The 27,365-nt window shown below is 43.8% G+C and overlaps 1 protein-coding gene across 5 annotated transcripts in view; it reads right to left on the reverse strand.

Annotated features, from left to right (window-relative positions):
- SYT3 (synaptotagmin 3) overlaps nt 1–27,365 on the reverse strand; it is a 344,959-nt gene that overhangs the window by 116,228 nt on the left and 201,366 nt on the right. For all 5 annotated transcript variants that reach the window (XM_040327478.1, XM_040327474.1, XM_040327477.1 and 2 more), the window contains exon 5: nt 6,128–6,509. In XM_040327478.1, the coding sequence (XP_040183412.1) occupies nt 6,128–6,509 (382 nt within the window). The remainder of the gene's footprint in view (nt 1–6,127; nt 6,510–27,365) is intronic.

Below are 27,365 nucleotides of genomic sequence, written 5' to 3' on the forward strand. Positions count from 1 at the left end.
CAGAAATAGTTGTGGGCCATACAGAAGTCCAGCACCCTACCCAAAAATCATTTCTGCACATGTCGTATATCTTCACGTCTGCTCAACGCCCAATTCAGTGCCAATAGGGCATCATCATGTTGTATAATGGTGTAAAATGAACTTACTAGAAAGGTCTGGCAGGCTGGTTTCAACTCATCCTCCTCCAGCAACCGTAGAAGGTCACTTGTATCCTTAAGATAAGCCCTCGTTTTTTTTACACTGGGTTGGAGAACCCGGTCAAGGTATTCCCCATACCCTCGCCGTGACCGACCCAATGCCGTTCACGATAGGGCTTGCAGGAGGGTTATCAACACTCTTATGAATCTTCAGCAGAGTATAAATAACCGGTATTCTACATAAAGATGGGTTAAAGTACTGGCTTTCTTTCGCGTTCAATGTACCATTTCTGACTCCCCATTCAATCAATAGGTTAAGTTGATCTCTGTGTGCTTCTGTCGGGTCACCTGACAGTGTCCTATACGTCGTCTGGTCCTCGAGAAGCTGTATTAGCTGGTTATGATAAAAGGATTTCTCCAATATCACCACCCCTCCCCCTTATCCGCTGGGCGTATAATGATTCCCTTTCTGTCCTCCAGGGATTTTATTCCCTCCCGGATATATTCGGGGTTAATGCGTTTTTTAAGGGGGAGCTCCTTTAATATCCTTTATTACCATATTTTTAAATACTTCCACAAAGTGATTATTGGCATTCTGGGGATTAAATACTGACTTGTTTCTTACACGTCTTACTGGAGATCCTGCCAGTAACCACACTTCCTGTTGCAGGCTGACAACACCAAGCCTGTGCATTTATGAATTTTTACAGAAGGTGGATTTCTCCTTTAAAGTTTTCTTAGCACGTTCATTTAATCCTGAATACAGCATGATCATACAAGCACTACATTAAGCAAAACTAAAACAAACAAAATTAAAACACAGGTGAATGTGCCATTTGTTAATCTCGCCTAAGCAGAAATGGCTTTTATCGCGTGTCAACAAATTAATGCACTTGTAATGTGATGCCACACATCTCCAAGTAAGTACACTTATGTGTATAATTATTTAATGTATACCGTTACTGAGAAGAATTTAATATTTTATGAAAACACACTGTGCAACAAAAGTTAACATTATTTTCCGAAGACGGATAATGCTAATGAAAATTAATAAGATGCACGTGAACGGATAATTATTCAGTCGTGGAATTACATCCAATAGTTTTATGCAAGAGGAGTCAACGTAACTCTTCGAATTAAGAGACTTTCAGAAGTCTCCCAGAGGTATAGTCATTAGAGTGTTATATATTTCATTTTAGATGTGTACAGTAAACTTTAAACAGTGCCAAGCTAAAGAAGCAGTCAAGGGGCTAAGTAACGCTATGAACAAACAAGCATTGCAGCATAGAGAGCACACACTGGTTTGCACTGATGTGAATTGAAGCATGGCTATTATTAGAGATGAGAAAATTGGAACGTGAACAATTCTAGCTTAAAGTGGAGTTCCACCCATAAATATAACATTACATCAGTAGTTTTAAAAAAAATTCATTAGTCCTTTACGAATTATTATTTTTTTTTTTAGATGCCTTCAAAGTGTTGTTGCTAGGCAGAATAGTTAATCTTCCCACTTCCTGCACCTAGGTGCTTAATGCTTCCTAACCTGCACCGCACAGACTCCAGGGAATGTAGTGGGTGTAACTTTCCAGAAGTCTGTGCATTCCCCAGTCTCAAAGAATCATGTGACTTGGACAGCACAGGTGCTGAAACCTGATCTGACACTGCTTGTGCAGCACTGAGCATGTGCGAGATTTGTAAGGCTGAAATCCAGGAAGTCATACAGTCTGGCTTCATGATGCCCACACTTAAGATGGCCCCAGTCAATTTCTATTTTATAAAGTGTCTAAATGCTGTAACAACCTAACAAAACGGACCTAAGTTTACAGACTAACTTTACTAGAATACATTAAGCTTGTGTATTACAGGGGTATTTATATTTAAAAAGTGAAATTGTGTCCGGAACTCCGCTTTAACTCTATGAAAACAGCTACATGTGCCACTGTAATACATGTATGTGGACTGTCTTACCTGACAAAGGATTTTAAATTCTGTTCAACCAGTCTTGTGATTAAACCACCCTTCTCCCACAGTTATATCCCAGCCTGGTCTGTGACCTCACATTTTCGCCACTGAAGTTAAGCAGTAAATCTTGACCAAAGAACCAAACTCAGCCTGCCAAGCTTTACGAAAGTTAAGCAGTAAATCTTGACCAAAACAAACAAACCCAGCTTGCCAATTGATTAGTTAGGACTGATTTACACTTGCATGGAAATGAGTTAAAAACATGAGGCTGAGCTGTGTTTTTACTGACCCCAACCACTGCTCATTAAGCCTGCCAAGCTTTACCAAAGTTAAAAGCGGAGTTCCACCCAAAAGTGTCTCCTTCCCCCCTCCGGTGCCACATTTGGCACCTTTGAGGGGTGGAGGGGTGGGAGCGGATACCTGTCCCCTCTGGGAGTCTCTGCCACGGCCGTTGATGTCACCGCTCGACTCCCTCTTCCCCCGCTGCCAGGCCAGTAGGAGAGCGCAGTGGGCGCCTCACACATGCGCAGTAGGGACCTGGCCTGCAGCCATAATGCTTCACTACTGGGTCCCCTTACTGGCTATGGCATTGGCAGCAAACGACAGCTGATGGAAACATCAGCTGTGGTGCCAACATTGCTAGACTCCAGGACAGGTAAGTGTCCGATTATTAAATGTCAGCAGCTGCAGTATGAGTAGCTGCTGGCTTTTAATTTTTGCAGTGGTGGGCGGACCTCCGCTTTAAGCAGTAAATCTTGATCAAAGAACCAAACGCAGCCTGTCAAGCTTCACTAAAGTTAAGCAGTAAATCTTGACCACAAAACCAAACTCAGCTTGCCAATTGATTAGTTAGGACTGATTTACACTTGCATGGAAAGGAGGTAAAAACACGAGGCTGAGCTGTTTTTTTTTTTTACTGTCCCCCAGCCACTGCCCCTTAAAGTGGTTCTATAGTCAAAATGTTGACTTTTACCTACAGGTAAGCCTATAATAAGGCTTACCTGTAGGTAAAAAGAATATCTCCTAAACCTGTACGGTTTAGGAGATATTCCCCTAGCAATGCGCCACTGACTTCAGCGGGGCATGTGCATCGGAGATTCTCGGCTGAAAGCCCGGCAGACACCGGACTTTGCCGGGAAGAAGTCTCCCGCGCGCAATGCGGTGAAGCCACGATACCTGGAAGACACACAGAGGCAACCTGTCATCTCCCTTGGCGTGGACCAGGTAAGTTACCGACGCCTCGTTCTAAGGTAAGTATTTCATAATGATAGCAAAAATTATCCCCAATGTCAAGTTCAGCAGGCAGCACCACCTATTGAATGCAAGCCTTTCAAATTGAAGGGGCCACCCTGCAACTGTGTGCAATACATGTGGTTTCAATGATGTGGCACAGATTTTTAGGGGTAAAGCAGGCAGGGAACGCCCTCTAATGACCAATCCACCACAGATCGCACTTCAGAGGGTTAATGCTAATGTCAACGAGTCCTAAAGGTGTAAAAGCACTATGGTGTGTTCTCCTCTATCCTGTACGCATGTTCATGCCCTGACTAGCTCAGAGTTACAGTCTATTCCCTGATGTGCAAAGAGAAGCTAATATAAAAATATATTCAGTTACCAGTTGTATTAAGATTTTTTTTTTGGATGAACACATAACTGGACGTATCATACAGTCAAAATTTTAAATCATATATACATTTTCACATTGTATTTCAATTATTGCAAGGCTGCTCCTTTTAATCTAAACAATGTTGAAGTTTGTACATTTACTTGCAGATCCTCACACATTTAATTCCTGGAATTCTGTGACACATATTCACTATGCCCTGTGAGTAGGCACTGCTGTGTCTTACATTTCACAGAGCTTGCATTCTGAACTACAGAGGTTACGATAGGAGGAATTTCAGGAGGCAGAGTCAGTAGAGGAATCACAGCTTGCAGGCAGCAAGGTACCATGGGATATATAGTCCTTAGAAAGTAAACAGCAGAGGAGAAGCTGTGTTTCATCAGATTAGGCGACCCGTCAGCAAGTGTAATGGAAGTGATGTTTCGTCGCCATCTTGCTACAACCTGCACTCGTCCATTGTAAGGATACATTGAGAAGGGGTAAGCGGACAACTTCTTACACCCACCAGAGTCTTGCATCATACAAGTTTTTTTTTAACAGTAAACTGAGTTTATATAGTGAAATATAGGGCCAGATCCTCAAAAGGGATACGCCGGCGTAACTGCTGTTACTCCGTCGTATCCCTGTACCTAACTATGGAACTGATCCACAGAATCAGTTTTCCATAGTTAGGCAGAAGATCCGGCATGTGTAAGGGACTTACACTGCCGGATCTTAGGATGCAGTACCGCATCCGCCGCTGGGGGCATTTCGTGTCGAAATGCTGCCTCGGGTATGCAAATTAGCACTTACGGAGATCCACAAAGCTTTTCAGCTTCGTTTTTTCTCCGTAAGTTTTAGTTTGCAAACGCAAAATTAGGGCTGCTTTTACAAAGTGTAAACTGTTTACACCATGTAAAAGCAGAACCTTCTGTCCAGCGACGTGATTTTTTTTTTGTTTTGAATTTTTTTTTCCCGCCGTATCTTTTTTTTTTCCCGACGCAACTTTATTGACCCGTCGCGATCCACAAAGCTTGGCGTAACGTAATTTCGCGCTATGCACGTCGGGAAAATGACGTCACCAGCACGCGCAGTACGGCCGGCGTGGGAGCGCGCCTAATTTAAATGGGAATCGCCCCCATGAAAAGAGGAACGCCTTGCGCCGGCGGAATTCAAGTTACACAGCCAAAAATTTCTAGGTAAGTGCTTTGTGGATCGGGCACTTAGGTAGAAATTTTAAGGCAGTGTAACTTAAATGGGAAAATTTACGTTACGCCGGATCTTTGTGGATTACCCCCACAGTACTTAAAACTCTGTGTGAATTTTTACATGTTGAAGCAGAAAACTTCTGTCAGATTGACAAACCTGTAGGATCAGCACGCTTGCCGCAGCTTTTAAAATTCAACATCTAAACAGTAAGACGAAGTTGTAAGTACTGTATTTCACTATATAAACTCATTTTACTGTTAAAAAAAACTTGTAAAATGTAAAACTCCAGTGGGTGTAATAAGATATCCGCTTACCCCCTTCCCAGTGTATCCATATTATGGACAAGTGCGGAGTGTTGCAAGATGGCGCCGACGAAACGTTGCTTCCATTACACTTGCTGACGGGTCGCCATATCTGACGAAACAGCTGCAAAGCATGCAGAGAATCCAGGAAGTTGTGTAATGAGGTGGACAGCAGATAGGCAGAACTGATAACATGACAGGTGATATATATTGGCTTGTCAAATATAACTATTTGTTTTGTTATTATAATGCTGATCTTATAAACATTAAGGTAAATGCTTTGACCATAGAACTTATATAATACCATTGGCATAGCTGCCTGGAGCTTAGCTTTAAAGGCCAACTATAGGCTCATGATGAGATGAGTGTTACTATACTTGCAGTTTGTGCACCAAATCTAGAGACCTTCAGCTAAAACATTAAGGCCTGCCAAGGTTATGCCATTTTCAGTTCTGCAGCTGGCTAGAATACATTGCCAGACCCCTAGATGTCCCAGAGCAGCAAGCATAGACAGGAAGTGTCCAAGGCCTTTAAACTTGCAGCTAAATATCTTTGGATTGGGGCATGGGGTTAAAGTGACACTCAGGATGAAGTGACTGTTTCTGTACATTTTTCCCAGCCTGTTTGGGCTTAGTCACTGTGATTAAGCCCCGGTGGATGGGGCGAAATGCGTCAGCGTGGCTTCTTGGTGATGACATGTAGGCTGAAGCTGCTCCGCATACACAGATTATTGTGGCTGGTTGGGAGAGCAGCGTTTTCTTTATGTACTATGCTCCATGACCCCTTAATAATTTTTTGGTGCTCCTCAGAACTCTTTCCAGTTCCAGAATATAATACAAAACACAATTACTGTAAAAAGATCCAACCGTTGATAATGCTAAAAACAATTCTATGCTATAATAAAACAAGCTTACCTGTTAGTAGTAGGAGCAATATTTGCAACTTGCTGGTGTGACTGTGCATAAGGTATCTGAGATTCCTTGGCCACACTCTGGCTATCTACTGGTATGTCTGGTGACGTTTGACTGATTTTAAGGTTGGCTTCTGGGTAAGAGTCCATATCTAAATAAGAGCGTTCAGGCATCTCAACTCCAAGCTCTACTCTATCCACCAACAAGTCCCCATAGTGGGAGTGGTGAAGATGTCCATGGTGTCCATGATCTTTGCGTTGAGTCTGGGAAGAACCTTTGTCCCTCCATGGTATCCAACATAATTTCCAGGAGACAAAGAGTAAGACTCCAAGGAGTACGATTCCACAGAAGGTGACAATAACGGAAAGTAGGCTAACCGAGACATCTGCAAGAGAAATAGATGCAAGACTTCAAAAACGTGTAATTTTTTTACAGAATGTGTATGCGCTATGAGAAGGTAACCAATACTACATTTTGGAAAGGGAATCTGTACTGAAAAAAGACTTGGGCTGCCAATGCTGACAACTTCTTGAATTTTTTGTTTCCTGGCCCTTATGTAGACACACCAGCTTTAATAATTTGATCTACTGACCTGAGACGTAAGAGTTCTGACTGTTTTTCTGACATTAGTGCCATCATGCTTATTCTGGGTCAGTGACTTAGAAGTCAGCAATAGCCAGTCGGATAATGTTTTCCCGCAGTCCCGGAGCTTCGGACCGGGTCGCGGGCGCGCACCCGCGACCCACGGCTGGGTACTAGCACAGGACGTGGGTCAGTGACTTAGAAGTCAGCAATAGCCTGGCGTATAATGTTTTCACAACACTTTAAAAAATGGCAGCCCTTCTATCCTTCTCAATACAGATTTACTTTAACAACAAACACTGTAAGCATATGACCCATATCAACTACCTACTACAGGTGCATGTCATACTTCTACAAAACTGATTCCTCTTTTTTATTTGATGAAGAAGTGCTGGTTCTCTCCAAGGCACAAGGTGGACCTTTGATTGCCCAACCCAATATACAATTACATGATAAGAATTTTAATTATAAAATACAGAGGCATTGTAGAAGTTATTAGACCCAATAAAATGTTGATGGTTAACCAGGCAGCTAAAGGACCCGGCCATATTTTGCGATTCGGCACTGCGTCGCTTTGACAATTGCGCGGTCGTGCGACGTGGCTCCCAAACAAAATTGGCGTCCTTTTTTTCCCACAAATAGAGCCTTCTTTTGGTGGTATTTGATCACCTGTGCGGTTTTTATTTTTTGCGCTATAAACAAAAATAGAGCGACAATTTTGAAAAAAATTCAATATTTTTTCCTTTTTGCTACAATAAATATCCCCAAAAAATATATTACAAATATTTTTTTTGTTCCTCAGTTTAGGCCGATACGTATTCTTCTACCTAAAATGTATAGCGTTTACAAAATAGGGGATAGTTTTATTGCATTTTTATAAAAAAAAAATTTTTTACTACTAATGGCGGCGATCAGCAATTTTTTTCGTGACTGCAACATTATGGCGGACACTTTTGACACATTTTTGGGACCATTGTCATTTTCACAGCAAAAAATGCATTTAAAATGCATTGTTTACTGTGAAAATGACAGTTGCAGTTTGGGAGTTAACCACAAGGGGGCGCTGAAGGGGTTATGTGTGACCACATGTGTGTTTACAACTGTAGGGGGGTGTGGCTGTAGGTGTGACATCATCGATTGTGAATCCCTATAAAAGGGATCACGCGATCGATGCCGCCGCCACAGTGAAGAATGGGGAAGCTGTGTTTACATACAGCTCTCCCCGTTCTTCAGCTCCGGGGACCGATCGCGGGACTCCAGCGGCGATCGGGTCCGCGGGTCCCGCAGTCCCGGTGCTTTGGACCGGGTCGTGGGCGCACGCCCGCGACCCACGGCTGGGTACTAGCACAGGACGTACCTGTACGTGCATGTGCCCAGCCGTGCCATTCTGCCAACGTAAATGTGCAGGAGGTGGTCCTTAAGTGGTTAAAGTGGAACTTTAGTAAAATTAAGATCACTTCAGACTGGCCCCTTTTGCAGGTATAGCTATGCAAAACATTACAAGTAAGTGCTTATACTGTAGAAAATCCAGGAATACAGCGTCTTACCTTGCTCTGCACAAGCTCGGTTGCTTTAAACAATTTTATTACACTGTGCAAAATTTGTAGAGGTCGATCTTCTGACAGCCTAATAATTTACTGCTGTTTAGGGGCTCTGAGCTTCAGCACACACTAATTCTGGCAGCATAATTATTAATGTGGAATGTATGTTTCTTACTAAAGAACATTATTTTTATCAGGTTGTTATGGGTAAAGTTCCACTTTATAGAGTTTAATTATTGACTGGAATTTCTAGGTTTGAGTCCCAGCTGGGCGACTTTCAGATTGAACATCTATAGTCTGTTAGTTTTTTTACTCTTTGCATCCTCATTTCTTTTTAAAAGGCAAGATCTAGGGCCAGATTCACAAAGAGATACGACGGTGTATCTACAGATACACCATCGTATCTCTGACTTACACTGGTCCTATCTATGCGCCTGATTCATAGAATCAGTTACGCATAGATAGGGCTTAGATCCGACAGTGTTACAATGTGTTACACTGTCGGATCTTATTTTCGATTTAAAAATGGCGCCGGGGGTGTTCCCGCTGATTTACCTTGAATAATATGTAAATCAGCGAGATACGCAAATTCATGAACGTACGCGGACCCGACGCAGTCTTCTTACGACGTTTCCGTAGCGGCTTTCCCGTCGTATACTTACCCCTGCTTTTATCAGGCGCAGCCAATGTTAAGTATAGCCGGCGTTCCCGCGTCGAATTTGAATTTTCTAACGTCGTTTGCGTACGCCGATTCACAAACACGCGCGTCGCAAGTCACGCTCACGTCGAAACCACTGACGTCCTAGTGACGTCAGTGGGAGCAATGCACGCCGGGAAATTCCCCGGACGGCGCATGCGCGTTTAAATCGGTGCGGGAACGCGCCTGATTTAAATAGTACACTCCCCCTAGCCGCGGAATTTGAATTCCGCTGGGGGATTTAGGATCCGCCGCCGCAAGTTTGGAGGTAAGTGGTTTGTGAATTAGCCACTTGCCTCTCAAACTTGCGGGAGCGGATCTTAAATCACGTAGATCGAGCGGATCTATAGATCCGCTGATCTACGTGAATCTGGCCCCTAATGTATAACCAGGGCTTTTTTTTAGCAGGAACGTTGGGAACTCCTCCAGCACTGAATGCATGTTATGGCAGGGGGTGGTGTAGGAGTGTACTGGAGGATAAATTGATGCTTGGGATCTATTGTTGTCACTGCTGAAGATCTATTGTTGCGGGGGTGAGGGTTACTGGGAAGGATATACTGTTGAAGGAGGGGCGTATTGTTGTAGACTGCTGGAAAGTTCAGAAAAAAGGGGGCGTAGAGCTGAAGTTACACTCTGCAAAGCTCACCAAGTAGAGCTCTGGCATCTGATTGGAGTGAAGGGACACCCCCCCCCCCCTTCACACAGATTAGAGGAACAGAGCTGAGGCTCAATCAGCTGGAGATCTCTCCTGTCACCATTTTTCTCTTGGTGTCAGGAAAGCTGAAGTGATTTATGATGATAGCAGAGGAACAAAACAGCAGACAAAAGTGGCACTTAGTGCTCTTAATTGAGACAAGTACACACTATAGAGCAGTGGTTCTCAACCTACTAGTGCTGTGACCCCTTGATAAAATTTACTAAGTTGTGGGGACCATTAACAGTAAAATTATTTTGTAACGTGGGTTGTCAGCAACCAAGGCAAGACACCTATCCGCAAGCATTTAGCGCTCCCCGAGTCCCTTCCACTCATTCTGTATTAAATCACCTTATGGTACATTTTAGGATGTTCCACTCTTTCTATTTGTTTTCCTTTCTTTCCCTTTTATCTCTCTATCCTAATTTCTTTTTTTTTTTTCACATGCCTCTTTCTAGCCACCTGTCTTGTTCTCTTATTCTTTCTCTCCCTTTTTCTTGGTTCCTCCCCCTCTTTTCCTCTCCCTTCCAAGTATTACTAAATTTTTATTCTGTCTCTTACTCCTTGGTGGGGGGAATTGGATGAGTGGCAGTGCTGGCGGGGAGTTGGGGTTAGTGGCAGTGCTGGCAGGGGGGTTGGGATTAGTGGCAGTGCTGGGCTGGCGATGAGTTGGGATTAGTGGCAGTGCTGGTGGAGAGTTGGGATGAGCGGCAGTGCTGGGGGGAGTTCTGATCAGCCAACTTAGGTGTTCTTGATCAAGGTCATCTGCTGAGCTGAGAACTGTAGTGGGGACTTTTAATGGCAACTATAACCACAGGTAGTGTAACTCACTGTGTCTCCCAGTTTGTGGTGTCTCGCAGCAGTGACACATATGCCGTAATCAGAAGATAGGGGCTCCTCCAGCCCCTCCCACTTCATTCCCCACCAGCTGACTTATAGTCTCTGCCCCCCAGCCATGCCGTGAACTGAGTGGACGGCTGTGAAGAGGTTAAGTGGGCGGCCATGGGCTCCAGGGACAGCCCTGCTGGGCGGCTGCAAAAGGGCTAGGAGAGCGGTGCGGGCTTCAGGAACAGTCCAGGAATCGTGACTCCTGGAAAATCATCATTTAAAGAAGAACTGCAGTCTGCTCACATAATTTGTAATCAAAACATCTATGCCATTCTGAAGATTCCCTCCAAACACTTTGCATATTATTTTATATATACACTGTGATTCTGTACTTGGCAAATATGCTTCAAAAATCTCCCTCCACCGATTCTGGCGGCAACCATTTTAACTGTGGGCAGCTGAAGCTGCTTCCTGCTCACTTCCTGGATTTACACAGACACACACCTCTAGCTCTGCAGTCCTCATTGGCCCTCTTATGACTCATCCCCCCTCCCTTCCTGGCAAACTCTCACGAGAGTAAAAGAGTGCTATGCATAATGTCATGCGCAGTGGGCTGTATAAGGTATTTACTGGCAGAAGAAATATGTTTTACGGCAGAATGGCTGTGAAAATAGCGCCGTGTGGGGGCGCACACGCCCGCAGCAAGCTCCGTGATGGTGCCCGCATGACCCGCGGACTCTATGTCCGCCGGTGTCCCGCGATTGTGTCATGAATCGGCAGAACGGAGAGATGCCTTTGTAAACAAGGCATTTCCCTGTTCTGCCTAGTGACAGGACACTGATCTACTACTCCCTGTGGTCGAGAGCAGTGATCAATATCGTGTCACTGGTAGCCCAGCCCCCTCACAGTTAGAATCACTCCCTAGGACACACTTTACCCGTTCCTCGCCCCCTACTGGTTAACCCCTTCCATGCCAGTGTCATATACACAGTAATCAGCGCATTTTTATAGCGCTGATCGCTGTATAAATGACAATGGTCCCAAAATAGCGTCAAAAGTGTCCCATGTGTCCGCCATAATGTCGCAGTCACGATAAAAATCACTGATCGCCGACATTACTAATAAAAAAAAATAATAATAAAAATGCCATAAAACTATCCCCTATTTTGTAGACGCTATAACTTTTGCGCAAACCAATCAATATATGCTTATTGTGATTTTTTTTTACCAAAAATATGTAGAATACGTATCAGCCTAAACTGAGGAAAAAAATCGTTTTTTTATATATTTTTGGGGGGGATATTTACTAAAAATATTGCTTTTTTTAAAAAAAATAATTGCTCTTTTTTGTTTATAATGCAAAAAAAAACACCAAAAGAAAGTTCTATTTGTGGGGAAAACAAGGACGTCAATTTTGTTTGGATACAGCGTCACAATTGTCAGTTAAAGCAAACACAGTGCAGAATTGCAGAAAGTACTCTGGTCAGGAAGGGGGTAAATTCTTCCGGGGCTGAACTGGTTAAAGTGGATGTAAACCCAAAAATTTGTATTTTTTTGACGTCACAATCTAGAGTATAAGATTTCCTATCCTCTGTGCCCAGTCTTGCCACACAGAGTTAATCCAGCTCTGAGCAATCCTCTTTTATTGTTCAGTGAAATAAAACAGACTTACAGAGAAAAACCTTAGTCCGTTCCGCCCCCTTGCTGTGAGTGACAGGTTATTTACATATCTCATGCACTAGCCTGGAGAACGGCATTATTTTTTAATTCCCACCCCCACTCCTTTTCTGAAGTCATGTGGTTACTTTTCTGGATTTTGACTGGATGTTAGTGATCATAGCAGAATTTAGTGTAAGGAATACACAAGAGAAAATGCATGTTTACAAGTTGAGTGTAGAGGAGGGCGGGGAGTCAACTGACATCACGACTCCACCCACCGAGCTCCAGACAACAGACCCACCCACGGAATCTGCAGTTTTTCGGTTCTTATAACAGACAGAGGGGAGACATTTGACAGGTAAGGATACATGCAGGAGGCATCTATATCGTTATAGATCAGCACTATGGCAGTAGTTTAGAAAGGATGAGAGTGGGTTTACATCCACTTTAAGTGCGCCTCATGTGTACCTAGAAAGAAAGGGCCGGATTCAGAAACGATTTACGGCGGCGTATCTCCAGATACGCCGCCGTAATTTAAAATGTGCGTCGTTGCATCTTTACGCCTATTCAGAAAGGCATTTATGTTTGTTTTTCTCCAAGATACGACTGACGTAAGTCTCTTACGCCGTCGTATCTTGGGTGCATATTTAGGCTGGCCGCTAGGGGCGCTTCCGTATATTTCCACTTAGAATATGCAAATGAGAAAGATACGCAGATTCAGAAACGTACGTCCGCCTGGCGCCCTGATTTACATTGTTTACGTAAGGCTTTTTCCGACGTAAAGTTACCCCTGCTATATGAGGCGTAGCCAATGTTAAGTATGGACGTCGGGCCAGCGTTGAATTTTGCGTTGTTTACGTCGTTTGCGTATGTCGTACGCGAATAGGGCTGTGCGTAAGTTACGTTCACGTCTAAAGAAATTACTATTTGCGGCGTAATTTGGAGCATGCGCACTGGGATACTTTCACGGACGGCGCATGCGTCGTTCTTTAGTAACGTCAATTACGTGGGGTCATGATTATTTTCGCATACAACACGCCCCCTATCAGCCTATTTTGAATTAGGCGGGCTTACGCCGGCCCATATACGCTACGCCACCGTAACTTCGGGCGCAAGTTCTGAATACGGGACTTGCCTCTCAAAGTTACGACGGCGTAGCGTATATGAAATACGCTACGCCAGCCTAAAGATAGGCATTTCTTTCTGAATCTGGCCCAAAAACTTTTTCTCAAGGAAGACAACACCTGTTGTAAAACAAAAGAAGAATAAATGATTTTTTTTTTTTTTAACCACTACCCGACGGCCGTACGACTTTATACAGCCGCGGGGTGGTTGTCAATCTCTAACAGGCCGTAAAAAGACGGCCTGCGCGCGCATCCAGCGGGGCGGGCGCGCGCGTGCTCGCCGCATCGCTGAGATGCCGATACGAGTGCCTGGCGGCCGTGATGTCCGCCAGGGACTCGCGATCGGCGGCTACAGGGACAAGACGTGGAGCTCTGTGTGTAAACACAGAGCTCCACGTCCTGTCAGGGGAGAGAGGAGACCGATCTGTGTCCCTTGTACATAGGGACACAGATCGGTCACCTCCCCCAGTCACCCCCCCTCCACCTACAGTTAGAAGACAATTTAGGGTACACATTTAACCCCTTCCTCACCCCCTAGTGTTAACCCCTTCAATGCCAGTCACATTTATACAGTAATTAGTGCATATTTAGAGCACTGATCGCTGTATAAATTTGAATGGCACCAAAAATGTGTCAAAAGTGTCCGCCATAACGTTGCCATAACGTCGCAGTCGTGAAAAAATGCTGATCGCCGCCATAAGTAGTAAAAAAAAATTATAAAAAATAATAAGAATTCTGTCCCCTATTTTGTAAGCGCAATAACTTTTGCGCAAACCAGACGCTTCTTGCGATTTTTTTTTTTTTCCAAAAATATCTAGAATACGTATCGCCTAGACTGAGAAAAAAAATGTTTTTTAAAACAAATTGGGCTATTTATTATAGCAACAAGTAAAAAAATATTGTTTTTTTTTCAAAATTGTCGCTCTATTTTTGTTTATAGCGCAAAAAAAAACAACGCAGAGGCGATCAAATACCACCAAAAGAAAGCTCTATTTGTGGGGAAAAAAGGACGTCAATTTTGTTTGGGAGCCACGTCGCACGACCGCGCAATTGTCAGTTAAAGTGACGCAGTGCCACAAGCTGAAATTTCACCTGGTCAGGAAGGGGTATATGTGCCCAGTAAGGAAGTGGTTAAAGAGTTGAAAGAAATGTTCCTAACCCCCAAAAGCCATTTAAAGCCCACTGAACCCTTTCCTGTAAAACTATCTTCATCTCTGTAAATGGTGGTGGCAATGAAAATTCTCCAAACAAAAGCACAGTGGATTCATTTAAAAACGATATTATGTTTATCCGGGTAGAGTAGCGCATTACATCGCTGACATTACGGTGGATTAGACATACAGATGTGTGATGAGCCCATTTAACATCGGGACATTGTAGACACAAGGCAATTTTAATAATACATTTCTTCGATGATCTTCTACACAATCCGCTGCACTGGCTTTGTTTTTAGTTTATTATTCATATTTTTCTTGGATATAAAAAGCTTATAAGAATTGGCATCTGAAGTGAGTGTTGCATTGCAATCGTGTGATCGTGTTCTGGTTCATACGCTGCGACTTTCTACATTCATTGTTTTATTAAATTGGACATGTAGCATTTCAATGTCTTTGCACAGCAGGCCCATCAAAATGAATGGTGGTATACATTTGGATTTGTTCTCTGTGTATCTGCATTATGGAAAATCTCTATCCTAAATGTCTCTCTCTAGCATTGCATAACAAAACAAACTTAGAAAATGCACAAAAATATAAAAAAAGTGTTTCAAATGCACAAAACTGAATGCAATAAATGGGTCAAATACGGAGGTGCAAAAGGGTTGTAAGTAATACAGACATACTGCAGATGTTGAACAATTCTAAGGTTATCATAACAGAGGGCAAGGACGGTCACTGATACTTTTTTCTTTTGTTCCTGCTAACAGGCTGAATTCACATCTTGGTGTTCCCAGAAATGCATGAAAAACAAGCCAAAATGCACATCGCACTGGCAGTGCCATGTTCATAAAGTGGATTTTTTTGATGTCACAATGTAGAGAATAAGATTTCCTATCATCTGTGCCCAGTCTTGCCACACAGAGTTAATCCAGCTCTGAGCAATCCTCTTTTTATTGTTCAGTGAAATAAAACAGACTTCCTGATAAAGACCCTTGCTTGAGTGACAGGTTATTTACATATCTCGTGCACTAGTTGCAAACATGCACAGCTTCTGTAAAGTGCACAATTCACATCCCCCTCTCCTCTCCCTTCCAGCTCTTCCAGGATTGGCTGTCTTTCCTGTGCTTTGATTAAATGTTTTCAAAATATGGGGTGATCCACAGTTCAGTGTAAACAGCCATCAGAATATACATAGACAAGAAGCTGTGCTTATCTGCAGATATGTAAATAGAGATATGTAAATATGTAAATGTAAATAGAGATATGTAAATAACCTGTCACTCAAGCAAGGACTTTGGTCTTTATCTGGAAGTCTGTTTTATTTCACTGAACAATAAAAAGAGGATTGCTCAGAGCTGGATTAACTCTGTGTGGCAAGACCTGGCACAGATGATAGGAAATCATATTCTTTACATTGTGACATAAAAAAATGTGGGGGGTTACATCCACTTTAATGGAACCACAAACTTGTGAACCAGGTGCACATTTTGTTGCGCCAAAACATGCTTTTTAAAAGTGAGCGAGGCCCACTGCAATAAAGAAGTACTTTGGCGCATTTTTGGCATGTAGGGCAGCCCATTTAAGTGAATGGACTGCCCTTTGCTGTAACGCGACAAATGCACATAAAAATAAAGTGATGCATCAAGTAGGTGTAAATAGGGCCTTAACGAGTATCTAAACCCAACACAGATCGATAGTATTGTACCATACCAGTTCTTGGATGTGGTGGCAGAATTTTTTTCCCCCAGTTTTTTCTTTTACGTTAACATTCTGCCATTAACCACTTAACCTCCCTGGCGGTATCCCCGAGCATCACTCGGGGTGGATTTTCGATGCTAGGATCGGTATCCCCGAGTCACGCTCGGGGTAGCTGTGCAGAGTGTGCAGCTTACCTGCTCGCTGAATCCACAGGCAAGTTACTTACCTTGTCCCTGGATCCAGCGATGCATCCCCGCTGTGTGAGCGAGCGGGACCTCGCTCGATTCACAGTGTCCGCGTGTGCCGCCGATCTCAGTTCCCTGCGACGTTACGACGCACGGGGCGGAGAACGGTGCCAAATTAAAAAAAGTAAACAAACACAATACATACAGTATACTGTAATCTTATAGATTACAGTACTGTATATAAAAAATACACACCCCCCTTGTCCCTAGTGGTCTGCCCAGTGTCCTACATTATATAATAAAAACTGTTCTTTCTGCCTGAAAACTGTAGATTGTCCAAAAGTGTCCCTTTATGTCAAAAATGGTTTTAGAGCAGCTAGAAAACAGCGATAATAAATTATAATCACTTGCAGAATTGTGCGATAGAGATTTGTGGGGAAATTCGTCATAAAAAAATAAAAGTAATGACAGCGACAATTCTGCAACTGAGCAAATTTCAGTGATTTTGAGTTGATTACATTATTGAATTATTTTTATTATAATTATATTATTATTTGTTATAATTATTTATAATTATTTATTATATTATAATTTATAATTTTGTTTAAAAAAAAAAAAAATCATACCCGGGATGCCTACTACACTCTTGTTTGGTCAGATTTAACCACTTGCTTACTGGGCACATATACCCCCCTCCTGCCCAGGTGAAATTTCAGCTTTCGGCACTGCATCGCTTTAACTAACAATTGCGCGGTCGTGCGACGTGGCTCCCAAACAAAATTGACGTCCTTTTTTCCCCACAAGTAGAGCTTTCTTTTGGTGGTATTTGATCGCCTGTGCGGTTTTTATTTTTTGCGCTATAAACAAAGAAGCGAGACAATTTTGAAAAAAATACAATATTTTTTATTTCTTGCTATAATAAATATCCCAATTTAAAAAAAAAAAAACATTTTTTTTTCTCAGTTTAGGCCGATACGTATTCTTCTACATATTTTTGGTAAAAAAAAAAAAAAAAATCGCAATAAGCGACTGGTTTGCGCAAAAGTTATAGCGCTTACAAAATAGGGGACAGAATAATTTTTTTTTAATTTTTTTTTTTTACTAGAAATGGCGGCGATCTGCGATTTTTAATGGGACTGCGACGTTATGGCGGACACATCGGACACATTTTTGGCGCCATTCACATTTATACTGCGATCAGTGCTATAAATATGCACTAATTACAGTATAAATGTGACTGGCATTGAAGGGGTTAACATTAGGGGGTGAGGAAGGGGTTAAATGTATCCCTGCTTAGTGTTCTAACTGTGGGGGAAGGGGGGTGACTGGGGGGGGTGACCGATCTATGTCCCTATGTACAAGAGACACAGATCCGTCTCCTCTCCAGAGACAGCACCGCTGTCTCTGTGTAAAACGGCAATGAGAGATGATCTCATATGTTTACATATGAGATCCTCTCTCATTGGCCGCACAGATCGCCTCGCGAACGGCCACTCTGATTGGCCGTTCGCGGCGATCTGTAATTGGCTGTGTCCGAGGGACACGGCCAACACAGATTTTCCCCGCAGCGCGCTCTGGAGCGCGCGCGGGGAACGCCCAAAGGGGCGGCCGTCAATTGACGGCAGTTTGGAAATTGGGATCCGCACTGCAGCCGTCAATTGACGGCAGGCGGATCCCAAGTGGTTAAATTAGTTATTTCTAAGAATTGCAGGCCTACAGTATAAAACGCCAAATTTCCTTGCAAATAATTGTACCGCTTTTGGTACGTAATTCCAGACAGAATCATACCGCCAGGGAGGTTAAGGACAGGAAGATTTGCCCCCTTATTGACCAGGCCATTTTTTGCGATACGGCACTGCATCGCTTTAACTGACAATCGCGCGACGCTGTACCCAAACAAAATTGAAATCCTTTTCCCCCCCCACAAATAGAGCTTTCTTTTGGTGGTATTTGATCACCTCTGCATTTTTTTTTGTGCTCTAAACAAAAATAAAGCGTCAATTTTTTTTTATATTTTTGACTTTTTGCTATAATAAATATCCCCACTTTAGGCTGATATGTATTCTTCTACATATTTTGGGATCATTGGCATTTATCCAGCAATCAGAGTTAAAAATAGCCACTGATTACTGTATAAATGTCACTGGCAAGGAAAGGGGCTAACACTAGGGGGCGATCAAGGGGTTAAATGGAGACCAATCGTTGTTCCTAAGCAGATCAGTCTCCTCACCCCTGACAGAACAGACATCTGTCTGTTTACTTAGACAGACCTTCCTTCTGTCTCTCTCAGGAGCGATCGCGGGTGCCGAGAGGAAATTGCGGGTGCTGGGCACGTGCAATAGCTCCGTCGTCGCAGGCACTCACCGCTTTTAAAGCGGCCAACGTACAGCTACGATGGCTCGCCCAGAGGAGGCAACCTGCTGCAGTATAACTGGGGCGGCTGGTCCTCAAGTGGTAAAGGACAAATAAACCCAAGAGCAAAAATGTAATATGTTTCAGCTTAAATTCCTTAAATGTGGTGGCCGCATTCATTTTCTTGTCTTGCCATGTCCTTGTCACTTTCTGTGAGCTGCACCGAAGAAAATCTTGCTTGCTAGTAGAGTTGAGCGAACCCGAACTGTAAAGTTCGGGTTCGGTACGGACTTTGGGGTTTTCCCGAACCCGGACCCGAATAATTGGAAAAAATTTGGGTCCGGGATCGGAGTTCGGGGAAAAAAAATGCGCGGAGGTCCCCGCAAATTCAATAACCAGACCCTTTAGGTCTGGTATGGATATTAAGGGGAACCCCCGCCGGCAATTTAAAAAAAAATTACGTGCGGTTCCCCCTAAATATCCATAACCAGACCCTTCAGGTCTGGTAAGGATATTAAGGGGAACCCCCGCCGGCAATTTAAAAAAATAAATTACGTGCGGTTCCCCCTAAATATCCATAACCAGACCCTTATCCGAGCATGTTGACCTGGCCGGCTGCAGAAAAGAGGGGGGGACAGAGTGTGGCTCCCCTCCTCTCCTGAACCATACCAGGCCGCATGCCGTCAACATGGGGAGGATGTCCCCATGTTAATGGGGATAAGGGTCTCATCCCCACAACCCTTGCCCGGTGGTTGTGGGGGTATGCGGGCGGGAGGCTTATCAGAATCTGGAAGACCCCTTTAACAAAAGGGACCCCCAGATCCTGACCCCCCCTGTGTGAAATGGTAATGGGGTACACTGTACCCCTACCATTTCACGAAGGAAGTGTAAATTCTTTTAAAAAAAAACACACACACACCGTAGAATAAAGTCCTTTATTAATAAAAAAAGGAAAGAAAAAAACTCCTGCGGTGATAATCCACTCATTCCCGGCTTCCTGCTCCAACAATGTCCTGATCCAGCGATGAGTGCGGGTGATCTCCAGTGATGAGAAGATCCAGCGACGGGTGATCTCCACTCCAGTGATGAGAAGATCCATCCATCCGGAGCGCAGCATCGCCGACCTCTTCTCATCGCTGGACACAGCCCAGCGAATGACGCGCTGAAGCTGTGACATTACTTATATAGAGGAGGCAGGGCCACCCGTCACGTGACCCCGCACCCTTTGATGTACCCTCTGCTACGTCACTGGGGAAGCCCAGGAAGAGGGAAGACTCTGGGCTTCCCCAGTGACGTAGCAGAGGGTACGTCAGAGAATGCGGGGTCACGTGACAGGTGGCCGTGCCTCCTCTATATAAGTAATGTCACAGCTTCAGCGTGTCATTCGCTGGGCTGTGTCCAGCGATGAGAGGAGGTCGGCGATGCTGCGCTCCGGATGGATCTTCTCATCGCTGGAGCGGAGATCACCCGTCGCTGGATCTTTTCATCGCTGGAGATCACCCGCACTCATCGCTGGATCAGGAAGCCGGGAACGAGTGGATTATCACCGCTGGAGTTTTTTTCATTTATTTTTTTTATTAATAAAGGACTTTTTTTTTTGAAGTTCGGGTTCGGACCCGAACCCGAACATCCAGGTGTCCGCTCAACTCTACTTGCTAGTCATCTTTTGTAACTACTAATTGCCCTGCCCCCCCAATGCAATTAGAAAATATAGCGATATGAATATGTCTGAAGTCCATATCAGGAGAGTAGTATAGAGTGACTCCCTCCATAGAGACAGTGGAGGAGTGATGTAGCCACCCAGGGACAGGAAGTGTTATTTGGAAGATTTCCAGGTGAAAATAAAGCAAAGCAAAATAAGTTCAAAGAGAGAAATCAAATGCAATCACCATACAACAAAATATAAAGATTTTATGTCATGAAACCGTGTCTAGAATCAAAGTGAAGGCAAAGAAAACTGACAAATCATTTCCAGACCAAAATGGAATAAAGCCATCAACCTAACCAACCAATGGGAATCCTTACCAAAGGTTTTATATAGCTGGTACCTTACATCATACAAACTCTCTAAATTCTCTACTAATAATTCTTCCCAAGGTTGGAGAGCCTGTAGTTCCACTGATATAATCCATATATTATGCCACTGTAAGTTTCTATGGTCGGACTGAAACCACATAGAGTAAAACCTTGGCATCAGTGCCTGACATTGCTACTCAACCGATTAGCCCTTCTATCAATAGCCATTCTTCATATTAAAGTGGAGTTTCCATCCCAAAATTTTTTTTCATTATTGTGCTCAGACCTAAAAAAGTTAAAAAAAAAAAAAAAAGTTTTGTTTTTACTCATCTGGAAATGCCTGTTGCTATGCGGTCCCACGAAATCTGCCTTTGAAACCACCTAGGATTCTGACATCATCTCCCTCTAATGCTCCTGGGAAATGTGTGTCATCATTTCCCAGGATGCAGTGCGCTGTTCAATTATCACTCCCCATTCAAGACTTCCAGGAAGTAAGTGCTTGTAGGCTTCACAATGCCCACAAGCAAAATGACAACAGTGTAGACATAGTTTTATAAACTATCTTTTTTGAATATCTATGCGGATCGGCGGCGGATTGTAAAATAGTAAGTGACCGGATTTATATTATAAAAACGCAGGATGAAAGGACATACATTTAAAAAATGTTAATTGTGGTTGGAACTCCGCTTTAAGATAAAATGACATACCCGCTGGATCCAGAACGGGAATCCTACATATTCTACTTGCAGCCAAATCTAACATAACACACAACTGAAAATCCTCTACCCCACTGGGACTTGCAGAAGTCATTAGAGATGTCAATCTGCAACATGCCTATGAACTAATTTTTTGCAGTCAAAAGCAATTATTATCTAAAGTTCCAACAAGCTTAAGAACAACGGCCTGTGCTCCCTCTATGCCTTGGTTGTCAAACTGGCAGCTTTCCAGCTGTTAAATATCTACAAGTCCCATGAGGCATTGCAAGGCTGACAGTTATAAGCATGGCTCCCAAAAGCAGAGGCATGAAGGGACTTGTAGTTCCGCAACAGCTGAGGAGTCAGGTCACCATTTTGACACCCCTGCTCTATGCAATATATAGAAGTCTAAACCTTCAAATTACACCTTCAGTTCATCATACTCCTAAATAGGACAACTCAGCAACTCACTAACTGACTACTACCTATTTTTGTTTCTGGTTAAAACTATCTATACTCTCATGTTATACTCTTATGCATTCAAATCTTCTAATAGCGCATAGTAAGTGTAGGGATCTGCTACCCTCTACCCTCTGAATTTGTAAATATATTATGTATGCACTTCTTGCCCCTGGTTGTTGGCTTGAAACCCCAGAAGGAGAAAGTGGAGAGAGAGAGAGAGAGAGAGAGAGAGAGAGAGAGAGAGAGAGAGAGAGAGAGAGAGAGAGAACGTCTCAGCCACATGTCCTGCTCATGCTGCTAAATCCTAAACCAGAAGACACTATTACAAACTACTAGGGAGGGACTAAAGCGAAGAGTAGATCGGCTTACCCTGAGTTCCAGTACTACACCACAGTTCCTCCTGGTGAGAAGTCCCATTCCAGGCTGGTCAGACAACAGTTGGAAGGATACCTCTATGACCGCTGATCTTGTCTTTATGTCTCCAGCGCAAAGACAGATACTGCATCATCCTCAGGGGCCCCTGCAACTGGACTTTGCTGTAAAATGTACCTGGAGGTATCTCTATTAATATCTATATAATATATTATATGCACAGGGATTTTCTTTATAACAAAACAAAAAAAACTGTTATATTTTCCTCCTCTGTGCAGTTGGTTCTGGGGTCCCTCAGCAGCGCTCCTGGCTTCTCCTCTTCTCGAGTGCCCTGTTGGAGAGCTGCTCTCCCTCAGGACACTCATGCGGGCTTGCTTCCCTGTCCTGCTGCTGCGTCTATCGACACAGACAGCAGGACTTGGCCTCGCCCCCGACTCCCACATCATTGGATTTGATTGAGAGCAGCGGGAGCGCTGCCATCAATCTATCCAATCAGGACCCGAGACACTGGCTGGAGCTGGTGTGCTCGTCCCCGCCACTGGAAAGAATGGGTTCAGGTAAGTAAAAGAGGGGGGGGTTTAGGGGGGTGCTGCATCACAGGAGTTCACATTCTAATGCATTGAATGCATTAAGGTGAAAAAACATGAGGGTTTACAACCCCTTTAATCTCTTCTTATACAAGTCTTGCATTATTTATATACTGGTTTGCATCTACTGTATATACTTATGGTTAATGGTTGCAGTGCTTCTGCTCCGAATTACTTTGATTATTTTACTGGTTAATTTCCCAGTAAGGGAACCCCCTATGTTCACAGAGGTCCTGAACTGGTTGAAGACACTACCAACTTTATTAGCAAAAATAAACAAAATAAAATAAATTCTTGCACTTAGCCAAAATGAGGTATTAGCATGGACTGCTGCAACGCAAGTAACCCAAATACTGGGCCCACTAACAAAAAGTGCACTGTTCCTATAAGTATCAAAACATATTAACCGCTTGAGGACCAACGCAAGACGATACACAGTCGACAAAATGGCACGGCTGGGCAGAAGGGCGTACATGTACGTCCCCTTTAAGATCCCGCCGGCGGCACGCTCGTGACCCAGTCCTTTCCTGTGACCATCTCTGCGGGAACATCGGAAGAAAAGAAGAAGGCGACGAGGAAGACCGGGCTGCCCGCCGTTAGTAAAAGAGCTTTAAAGAAGATAGCGGCGGCCAGCCCCGAACAAGGCATTGGAGAGCTTGAGAAGAATCGGGGAGCGCGTATACGACACCGGAGAGCAGAAGAAGAGAGTGGAGAAGACGAAAGAAGAGCCCCGAAGTCAGAAGAAGACCCCCGGAGAGCGGAGAAGTCAGAAGAAGACCCCCAGAGCTGACTAATAAATAGTTTTAAAAACCTGTGTTGTGTGTTTATTTTTTGGACACTTTTCCTCCAGGTGAATGGGTAGGGGTACGATGTACCCCATACTCATTCACCTAGGGTGGGGGTCCGGTATCTGGGGGCCCCCTTATTAAAGGGGTCTCACGGATTCCCCGACAACCAACAGACAGGGTTGTCGGGAAGAGGCCCTGTCCTTATCAACATGGGGACAGGGTGCTTTGAGATGGGGGGGGCAGAGAGCGCCCCCCTGCCCCAAAGCACCCACCCCCCCATGTTGAGGGCATGCAGCCTGACATGGCTCAGGAGGGGGGGCGCTCACTCGTCCCCACTCCTTTCCTGACCGGCCAGGCGGCGTGCTCGGATACGGGTCTGGTATGGATATGACAATGTTTTTTCGGCGTAGGGGGGTTCTCCTTACAATCCATACCAGACCTAAGGGCCTGGTATGCTCCTGGAGGGGAACCCATGCAGTTTTTTTTTGTTTTATTATTTGGCGTGGAGTTACCCCTCATGACTCATACCAAACACAGCGTCTAGAATTGGCGGGAATCCAAGTCGGATTTCTGTCGCTTCTATGTCGGCTTTTTCCCGTCCCGGCGAGCCGGCTCGGCGCTGGCTCCCGAGACAGGGCTCGTAGGTGGTCAATCTCGCCGAGAAAAGGAGCGAGATTGACACAATATCGCGGTCACCTACTGTACACCTCTTCTAACTATATATATATATATATATATATATATATATATATATATATATATATATATATATAAGGGCTGTGCGTTAAACGCGATATTAACGGCGTTAACGCAAACCCATGTTAACGCCGTCAATATTTTTGTCGCGCGATTAACGCAGGAGCCCTCGGGTGGACATGCAGAGTGTGCAGCGGCGCGGCTTACCTTTTCGCTGGATTCACAGACAAGTTACTCACCTTGTCCCTGGATCCAGCGATGCCACCCCGCTGTGTGATCGAGCGGGTCCTCCTTGCTTGGCGGGTCCTCCTTGCTTGGCGGGTCCTCCTTGCTTGGCGGGTCCTCCTCGCTTGGCGGGTCCTCCTCGCTCGATTCACAGTGCCTGTGTGCCGCCGAGCTCCGTTCCCTGCGACGTTACGACGCACGGGAGCGGAGAACGGCGCCAAATTTAAAAAAGTAAACAAACACAATACACACAGTATACTGTAATCTTATAGATTACAGTACTGTATGTAAAAAATACACACCCCCCTTGTCCCTAGTGGTCTGCCCAGTGCCCTACATGTTCTTTTATAAAATAAAAACTATTCTTTCTGCCTGAAAAACTGTAGATTGTCCAAAAGTGTCCCTTTATGTCAAAAATGGTTTTAGATCAGCTAGAAAACAGCGATAATAAATTATAATCACTTGAAGAATTGTGCGATATTTGTGGGGAAATTCGTCATAAATTAGAGCGATTAATCGTGAGTTAACTATGACATTAATGCGATTAATCGCGATTAAAAATTGTAATCGTTTGACAGCACTAATATATATATATTGTAAAGTGTGATAAATTGCCCAGTTGTGGCATTTTATATAATGTTAACCAATGTTGCACCTAAATTTTGAATCTGTATTCAATAAAATTGTTAATTTATTTTTATACAATTTGGATGTTATTGTGTGTATTATGTGTGGTTAACAGATACTCCAAGTCCTATTTAATTTGGAATTTTTTATGCTATATATGTCGGGATGATACCCTGAAAACCAACATTTATTTAATTTCTTTCAAACACTGCACAAATTCCTGTCAAATTTGTACATCTGTTATCATCTAAAGACCTTGACTGTATGTCTGTGTATCAATGCTTGAGTATTAAACCCAATAAAGAACAATTGGAAAATAAAAGTGAATAATGTGCCCATACCTCATAACTATTCTGGTTTTATGAACCGCTCACAAATTATATTTATTTATAGAAAAACCCTTATATTTTGTGGCTGCTGTTATGAAAGCTAAATCCCCATGTAGGTAATATAGGTGTAAATATAAATGTAAAAAGGTGGAATACATTTCTTTTTCCAAATAGTCAATATTAACAATTATTCAGCTCATAAAAGTCTATAGCTTTTTGAGTTTCATTTTAAAGCAGCTTTCCAGCCAGAGAAAAGCAGTCCTAAGCTGGAAACGATTGTTCTCCTGTGAACGGAATATTAAACCCAGTTCTGTTACCGAGAGCTCATGACTTTCTAATATCATGGACCAGCCAAGACCAGAAATATAATATCTCTGATTAAAAACATGCACATAGTAACCAATGTTCCAATAGACTTTCCAGGAAATCCTGATGGCTGTCAGATATAGGTGTGAGATGATATAAGCTGATCTTCAGCAAGACAAAAAGGGCCACATATGCCCATTTATTTTTAGTAAAATGCACGTCCTTAAAGTGAACTGTCAACCTTTTTTTTTTTTTTATGGTGTTCTCCCTGCCTCCTTCGCTACAAAATAATTACAAACAATTTTTTTTTTTAAAGAAAATATTTTTTATAAATAAAGTTCAAGTCCATCAATCTCACTTAGGTGAAGATGATGTACGGAAACCCACGCATGAATCCCGCAGGTCACTCTGGAATCCATTGCTGCATTTCTGTGCATGTCCTGTGAACTGCCGCCTGGGATTTCTACATCACTCATCCCAGAAGTCAGATCATGGGATCTCACGCATGCACAGAAATGGAGCGGCAAAAAGTCTGCTGATTGGACAAGGTGGGCAGTGATGTCATGCTCTCCACATCATGAAATCAGAGAATGGTTTGCATCCATTCAGAAAATGCAAACCGTTCTATGAAAGGTGCCTGTGGCGATCAGCTGATCTCCTGATTTTAGAATGCAGCAGGGCATCCACTTGGCATGGGACACGGAAGCAATGTCTTCTTCAGTGGTTTACAGCTTCCAGGGGTATTGGCCAGGTACAGTATGATATTTTTATAGTTACATTGGTCCAAGCTGGATCAATATGTCTATGTAAAAACATAGCATGTCTGGAATTCTTTTCTAAGCCCTTCTGGGTGAAACATATTAAAGAGGGGGCTTGCTATCATGACCCTCCCCCTCTCCCCTTCTTCACCTTTCAGTCCCTACAATCCCCTTTCTATCCCTGTGCCTCCTATCCTCTCCCAATGCCTATCTTCCTATGTTTGGTCCCATGCCTCTGTCTTTTATGCCCACCTCCTCATCTTATTCTGCTGTTATTCTCCCCTTTCGACCACCTGAACGCTCATGTACAACTTTACGCTTAACCTACTTAACGATATTCCCAACAGGGCCGGTGCTACAAAACTGCAAACTAGGCAGCCACCAAGGGCACACTGCTGCCTAGGGGTGCCGGGACACTGGTTTCCCTCCACGTCTGCATGCTCTGCAGGCTGCAGCATGTAACTAACTAGTCCCAGGCAGCTGCTCAGTCTGACCAGTGGTGTAATTAGAGGCACATCACAGAGCTGAAACCAGCGCTAGTGGACGCAAATGCTTCCTGTATAGCGCTGCCTCCTGTCACATGGGTAGGGGTAAAGGGGGTGGGGCCAGGGGTGGAGCCAAAGGGGAGGAAAAATTTGGTTTTGCCTAGGGTGTTAAAAATCCTTGCACCAGCGCTGATTCCCAAGTGTGACTCGGGGTAAATTTTCACTACCCAAAAGCAGTAACCCCCGAGACACACTTGGGATTGCATTGCAGGATCCATGTAAAACTTACTTACGTTGTCCCCAGGATCCTGCGATTTCCCCCCCCCCCCCCCCGCGCTGTATCCTTCGCCTGATTCATTATTCCTGATTCATTATTGT

This window comes from Rana temporaria, chromosome 10 (assembly GCF_905171775.1).
Source record: "Rana temporaria chromosome 10, aRanTem1.1, whole genome shotgun sequence".
NCBI lineage: Eukaryota > Metazoa > Chordata > Amphibia > Anura > Ranidae > Rana > Rana temporaria.